General features: G+C 42.9%; 1 protein-coding gene across 1 annotated transcript in view; it reads right to left on the bottom strand.

The window, feature by feature from the left end:
- The window catches only part of LOC145400529 (Y+L amino acid transporter 2-like), a 28,160-nt gene that overhangs the window by 6,910 nt on the left and 13,750 nt on the right, over window positions 1–7,500 (bottom strand). The window contains exons 3-5 of the mRNA XM_080273049.1: window positions 5,663–5,884; window positions 4,821–5,046; window positions 408–452 (exon numbers count right to left, since the gene is read on the bottom strand). Coding sequence (XP_080129175.1) covers window positions 408–452; window positions 4,821–5,046; window positions 5,663–5,884 — 493 coding nt within the window. The remainder of the gene's footprint in view (window positions 1–407; window positions 453–4,820; window positions 5,047–5,662; window positions 5,885–7,500) is intronic.

Below are 7,500 nucleotides of genomic sequence, written 5' to 3'. Positions count from 1 at the left end.
TAATGAAGGGGTTAATGGAGGGGTTAATGAAGGGGTAATGATGGGGTTAATGAAGGGGTAATGAAGGGGTTAATGAAGAGGTAATGAAGGGGTTATGAAGGGGTTAATGAAGGGGTTAATGAAGGGGTAATGAAGGGGTTAATGGAGGGGTTAATGAAGGGGTAATGAAGGGGTTAATGGAGGGGCTAATGAAGGGGTAATGAAGGGGTTAATAGATAGATAGATAGAGAGATGATGGCCAAGTGTAGTCAGACTGGACAGGGGGAAATTTTGACTAGTAACCAAGGAGACTCATTCCTTCATAACTAAGGCTTGGTTAGTAATGCCACCACGCCTCAGGATTCAAGGCAGTGACCCAGTTCCGTCAGATAGTAACATCCTGACTACACTAACAACGCGGGACTCACCTGCTTGGATTCTTCATCTCCTCAGTCACGATGTTGAGATAGTCCCTGCAAAAGACGAAGAATTATTTTACATTTTTTACAGCTGGTTCAAGGCGCCATCTTACATTTTTACAGCTGGTTCAAGGCATCATCTTACATTTATACAGCTGGTTCAAGGTGCTATTTTACATTTATACAGCTGGTTCTAGGCACAATCTTACATTTTTTTACAGCTGGTTCAAGGCACTTTTTTACATTTATACGGCTGGTTCTAGGCACAATCTTGCATTTTTTACAGCTGGTTCGAGGCACAATTTTACATTTTATACAGCTGGTTCGAGGAGCTATATTACATTTTATACAGCTGGTTCGAGGAGCTATCTTACATTTTATACAGCTGGTTCGAGGAGCTATCTTACATTTTATACAGCTGGTTCGAGGAGCTATCTTACATTTTATACAGCTGGTTCGAGGAGCTATCTTACATTTTATACAGATGGTTCGAGGCACTATCTTACATTTTTACAGCTGGTTCGAGACACTATTTTATACAGCTGGTATAATGGCAAGGGTGATAAGTATGAATGTACTAGCTTTAGGGGTATAAGTCTGTTGAGTGTTGTAGGTAAGGAGTATGGTAGAGTGTTAATTATGAGAGTTAGAGAGGGTACAGAGGGAGTGATTGGTGATGAGCAGTGTGGCTTTAGGAGAGGGAGGGGATGCGTGGATCAGGTGTTTGCTGTGAGACAAGTGTGTGAAAAGTATTTAGCGAAAGGCAAGGATGTGTTTTGGGCGTTCATGGATTTAGAGAAAGGGTATGATACAGTTGATAGGGAGGCTTTGTGGACTGTTTTAAGATTGCATGGACTTGATGGTAGGTTACTAAAAGGGGTGAAAAGTTTTTATGTATATAGTAGAGCGTGTGTAAGAGTGGGTAATGCTGTGAGTGATTGGTTTCCCATGAGAGTGGGGCTGCGACAGGGATGTGTGATGTCGCCTTGGTTATTTAATATTTATATGGATGGCGTTGTAAGGGAGGTGAATGCAAGAGTTTTAGGTGGAGGTCTGAGTCTGGTGAATGTTGATGGTGGAGATTGGAATCTGAAGCAGCTGCTGTTTGCAGATGATACTGCACTGGTGGCTGATTCAGAGGAGAGATTGAGACAGTTGGTAGCGGAGTTTGGAAGGGTGTGTGAAAGGAGGAAATTGAAAGTAAATGAGAATAAGAGTAAAGTTATGAAGTGTACGAGGTTGGTAGATGGTAGGGGGATGAATATAGTTTTGAATGGCAAGTTGCTTGAGGAGGTAGAGTGTTTTAAATATTTAGGGTCACATGTTGCTGTGGATGGAAGAATAGATGCAGAAGTGAAGTTTAGAATGAATGAAGTAGGTAAGGTGCTGGGAGGAATGAAAAAAGTGTTTAGATGTCGTTCACTTAGAATGGATGTAAAGAGAAGGCTGTATGAGGGTGTTGTGGTACCGACTGCGTTATATGGGGCTGAAACATGGAATATGGGTGTAGCAGAGAGGAAAAGTTTGAATGTAATGGAGATGAGGTGTCTGAGGAGTATGTGTGGAGTGACGCGTATGGATCGAGTGCAAAATGATGAAGTGTGAAGGAGAACTGGAGTTGTTCGGGAGTGGCTGGTAGAGTTGAGCAGAGGGTGTTGCGATGGTTTGAGCATATGGAGAGAATGGATAATGAGCTATTGGTGAAAAAGGTAACTAGATCTGATGTGAGAGGTGTAAGGCTGAGAGGGAGACCACGAATAGGATGGAAGGACAGTGTGAAGAGAGCGCTGGATGCGAGAGGGATGTCTGTTGAGCAAGGAAAAGTGGCTGTGCGTGGCAGAAATAAATGGAGAGAAATTGTGAATGAATAAGTGATGACGCAGCCCTGAGAGGATATTCTCCCGCATTTGGTCTGATCAGCTAGTCAGGTCAGGTGCGGGTAAGGGGATGGGTCTATTATGATGTGGCAGGGGTAAACCAGCTCTGCTGTCAGGCCCTGCTGCGGATGTCACTGATTGCACTTCGCAGTTGACCGTTGTGCGGTGTGGTGCGGTGAGGATCTGTTCCTTCTCCCCTTTGGGGCTAAGATGCGAATAAATGTGTTTGAATGGATGAGTAAATGGGGAGTGTGTCGTCCTGTCTCGGCTACCTCCCTCTCCTTGGGGGAAGCAGCCTAGGTATATAGGTAGATAGATAGGTTCGAGGCGCTGTTTTACATTTTTACAGCTGGTTAGGAGTTAGCCATCTGTTGCACAATGAAAAATGCATCTTAATACCTATGTTGCTACCATCTGAGGATAATTCTCTATCTATCTATCAATCTATCTATTGCCAGACGCCTTGATCTCGTAAGGGGCGGCCACGAACAAATCGCCCCCATGCGTCACTGATACCATACGACTTTTACTCCAACCTGGCCTAAAATTGTCATCTTTCCCTGTGGATAATTCTCTATCTATCTATCTATCTATTGCCAGACGCCTTAATCCCGTAAGGGGAGGCCACAAACAAATCGCCTCCATGCGCCACTGATACCATACGACTTTTACTCCAACCTGGCCTAAAATTACCATCCTTCCATCTTGAAAGCTGAGTTGTAAAAATGGATTGACAATATTATGATGTTAATCACGAGGAAGTGCTGTGGGAAGAAGGAGTAGTGCTGATTTTTCCTCCACTGACGTACCTGATATAAGCTGCATATGGACGAAAAAATGGGCCAGGTTGAGGTGAAAGGAGTATAGAAGTGTGAGGAAAGAGAGTACAGTCGCTAAACCAATTATGATAGATAGATAGATAGAGAGAGAGAGAGAGAGAGAGAGAGAGAGATGGGATTGCAACTACTGTACTACCACAGCTTCTACTACTACCACAGCCACTACTACTACCACAACTTCTACTACAACCACAGTCACTACTACTACCACAACAACTACTACTACTACAACTACTACCACAGCTCCTACTATTAGCACAACCACTACTACTACCACAGCTACTACTACTACCACAGCTTCTACTAGTTACCATAAGGAGAGAGAGAGAGAGAGAGAGAGAGAGAGAGAGAGAGAGAGAGAGAGAGACGTTCTTCATAACCGTTAAAGAAGAAAATTACACAGTATCACAATTCAGTAATTCTCCCCCCACCTCCACACCTAACCACACTCACCACATTCACCACAAGAGTGACTGTGCATGTGGGTAATATGTGGAACTGAGATGTGGAGCAGGGCAGTTGCAATCCACATAAACTACAAATACTATAACTATTATCACTATATACTTCTAGCCAGATGGTTTCCTGTAAGCCAAGAAACCATTTACAACGCTGGGTGGTAACCATACAACCAAACCATACGTGCTCCCTACGTGTCAGCAAGTGGGTTGGTGGAGGGTTAGTGCCCCTCCCCGTAAAACAACTAACTCATTGGCAAATGGCCACCCCTTACGGGATTATGGCGTCTGGCTATAGATAGATAGATAGATAGATAGACAGATAGATTTTCTTCTCAGTCATTATTAACTACATTTTCTGAGCTACCTTGACAAGATTTTTATTATTATTATTATCATTATTACTATTTTTGCTTTAGTCAGCCAGAAAAAAAATATATGGGACACTTAGGGTACGATAGATGTGAAAATGAGAGTTTTGTTGGACACGCGTGGACTATCTATCTATCTATCTATCTGTCTATCTATCTATTTATCTATCTATCAACCTATCTATCTGTCTATCTACCTGTCTATCTCTCTATCTATCTATCCGTCTATCTATCTATCTATCTAGTGCCTCAAACAACACAGCACCTGAACGTTAACTTTTGCGACATGACAATTTGGAATAGTAACCAAGGACACGGTTTGCCCTCATAACCACAGCGTCCCCCACCTGTCACAAGGCCTCGTCCAGGTGTCAAAATGCTACGTGAGACAAGGTGAGCGATGGTTTTGGGGTCGACTGTACAGGGTGGTCAAGATGTTACGAAATCTCCAAATACGTGGTGTGCAGATCCAGCCCCAATTTTGAGGATAAAGTCTCTCTCCATTTTTGACATAGACTGTGTAATGCAGATATAAACTACATTATCTTTGGCACAAAAATTTTAGAACTTTGAGAATCCCATAAATTTTCTTGTAAAGTCTACATGGCATGGCTGTGTTGGTGGAGGGTAATGCAAGACTCATTTTATTCATTCTTAATTGAGAGGCAAAATACTGTCAATATTCTCAATGGATGACCTAGGAATTATGACAGAATGAAGTCCTGTTATAATGTATTTCTCTCCATCATCACCATTTCTCCCTTCCTACCACCACGAAAATCATGGAAATCTTTATGCCCAGTGTCTAGTTATATTTGTGTTCCTTTCTCAGGCTATGGAGGGGAGTTGTAAAGATAGTGAGATATCTTTCACTCACCAGCCAGTGTAGGAGAAGATGCACTGGTAGAAGGCCGTGGAGAGGGACGCGGCACTCCACTCCGTATTGGAAAAAGGCTGCGCAAGGTTCTCCGCGTGTCCCATACTCAGATGCACCACCCCAGCCACAATGATGATGGTCAGCGCTCCCATCTTGGTGAACGTGAAGAGGTTTTGCAGTCTTGTCACCCACCTCACCCTCTTGCAGTTTAGGTACGTGAGGAAGCCTGGAGGGGGATTCACAGACATTATGTGTATGTGTGTGTGTGTGTTTCACAGTGAATAATTGATTTATATTCATTATTAATATTTTGTCTCCGTTTCAGCCTTCCAAACACATTTTTCTTTGTACCATGTAATAAGTTTTTTTTTTTCTTCCTCTCTGTTGCCTGGTAGCCTTCTTGCTTTTTTCCCCTGTAATCTGGTCATTTCTAGAGAAAATTAAAGATATCAATAAATCTTCCATTGAAAGACAGAGCCAACCCCAGGTAAAATATACACATCCCTCAAGCGACCCCTTATCCCTCGAAAAAGTGGATACTGATGGTTTAACATCCACTTGAACCTGCGGCAAAAATAAAAATAATTCTGGAGTTAGTTTTCAGTCAGATGATGGCAGGAAGTGCAGGGGGGAGAGGCTGGATATGTGTATCAAGGCTGGGGGACGTGTGATTATATGGACGAAAGTTAAGGGGGACACATCTAATAAGTTTGGGATTTTTTTGGAAGATGAACAAAGGAAGGAAATGCAAAATAAATATAGAAGAAAAAGCCCATCCACCAAAAAAGAAAAAAAGAATGTCTTAGTCGTGGCAATGAAAGGGTAACAACTGGATAACTCACAGACAAGAGCCACCGCAAATATCACAGGCAGGTGGGGGTATTGGTAGCTACAGGAGGGCATCACCAGCTGCAGGAGGTACTGGCCGAAGGTGAGGCAGATGACCCCCGTGCCGGCTGAGTTGCGGGTGAGCGTCGTAACCCAGATGTACAGGAACGACATGACTGGACCAAAGGCGCGATCAAGGTAAGTGTACATGCCCCCACTCTCAGGAATCATTGCTCCTGCCAGAGGTGAAACGTGTGAAGAATTAGGCTATACTGGTGAAAAGTTGGTGTATTTGAATTAAAATTCTTGCCACTTGTAAAAAATTTGGTTAAACTGTTGAAAAAAATGGATCTATGTTCATTTAAATCATCACCATGCAAATTTGAGTGTGTCCTGGGTCGGTGATGTAACACAGAATTATAGTCGTGGTCAGGGATATCAGTGCACCTTTTGGGCGAAGAAATGCAAAACTCTTAGGCCATATTCTGAAAAGTCTGTTGGGTTTTGAATATAACATCACTAACTTTCAAAGGTAATTGTTCACTGTCTTGCTTTTTATTGTATGGGAGTGGATTGAAATTAGAGTCTACAAAAATACAGGATGGATACGACTGGACCAAAGGCATGATTCAGGTTGGTGTACATAACTCTCAGGGATCATTGTACCTTGTAGGGATGAGGAGTCGAATTACCCACATGTACATTAAAATCACTGCAAGGAAAAATTTTGGATCAATGTCATAATCCATAAGTAAAGGTAGGACATGACCAGACCTTTGTCATGGAAATTTCAGGTCTGTAGCTTAATCCGTATAAGACCAGTATTGAAGGGACCAAAGGGAAGACTCGGGTAATGTACAGGTGGCTCCACTCCCACGAGGACCACCCACCACTGCAAATCCTGTTTCATTGGAGGTGCTAACCCCGAGCCACAACCACAGTGCTTGGACAAGATTTGAAGCACTTGCTAGTGAACAGAGAGAAGGAGGAAACGGGTATGTTGAGAGTAGCTGTGTGTGTGTGTGTGTGTGTGTGTGTGTGTGTGTGTGTGTGTGTGAGAGAGAGAGAGAGAGAGAGAGAAGGCTGTTGGTGGGAAGGAAAGGGAAAACATGGATTACGAGGCAGGACACGTGTGTATAAACTTGACACCTGATTGTGTAGACGAAAGACCTGGTCATACATATCTTGCATCGTCAATGTATTCCTACTTATTTAACCCATTCGTCACGAGGGGGAGTGGTGAATCAGAGGATCAGTTAATTTAGAGCTGGATAGAGTAAGGGGTCACTGTATTGGCATCATAAGCTGACTTCAACTCTACATATGCAAGTAGGGATACGTATGTCAGTGAGAGAGAGGAGCTTGACTAGGGAAAGTGTGTTAGCAGTCAATCATATTAAGAAAAAAAATCCACAAATACATATAAAGCCAGGTTAGTTTCTCAATATTTCTCTTCCAGTTGTACCAGGGGAAGATTTTGCTTGGGCTATTTCAGAGTGAGAGGCAGACAGCAGAGGGGTGTGTGAAAGTTGGATAGTCTCTGTTTTCTGGGAAGGAAGAACAAAGATGGAAGGCAGGACAAGATGAAGGGGATTTAGAAAAAGACCTTTTGCTGTAGGCGGTGCATATAATTTCACAGTAGTAACCATATGTAAGTAAAAATTAAAATATAGCTTCCCTCACCCACGTCAGGAAGCCAGATAGTGTCAGCCATAGAGAAAGGTCCACGCAAGACCCATATAACTAACACGAAGCCCACACCAGGTTAGTACAGGGAAATACGTAAAATGATGGACTGATTCCTTTGCTCTTTCAACATGGCAAGATAGATAGCAGTCACTATGGAGGATAT

This window comes from Coenobita brevimanus, chromosome 52 (genome assembly GCF_032717465.1).
Source record: "Coenobita brevimanus isolate Jiangsu-jjx chromosome 52, ASM3271746v2, whole genome shotgun sequence".
NCBI lineage: Eukaryota > Metazoa > Arthropoda > Malacostraca > Decapoda > Coenobitidae > Coenobita > Coenobita brevimanus.
The sequence above is the reverse complement of the archived record's forward strand: the minus strand, read 5'-3'. Positions and strand labels throughout refer to the sequence as shown.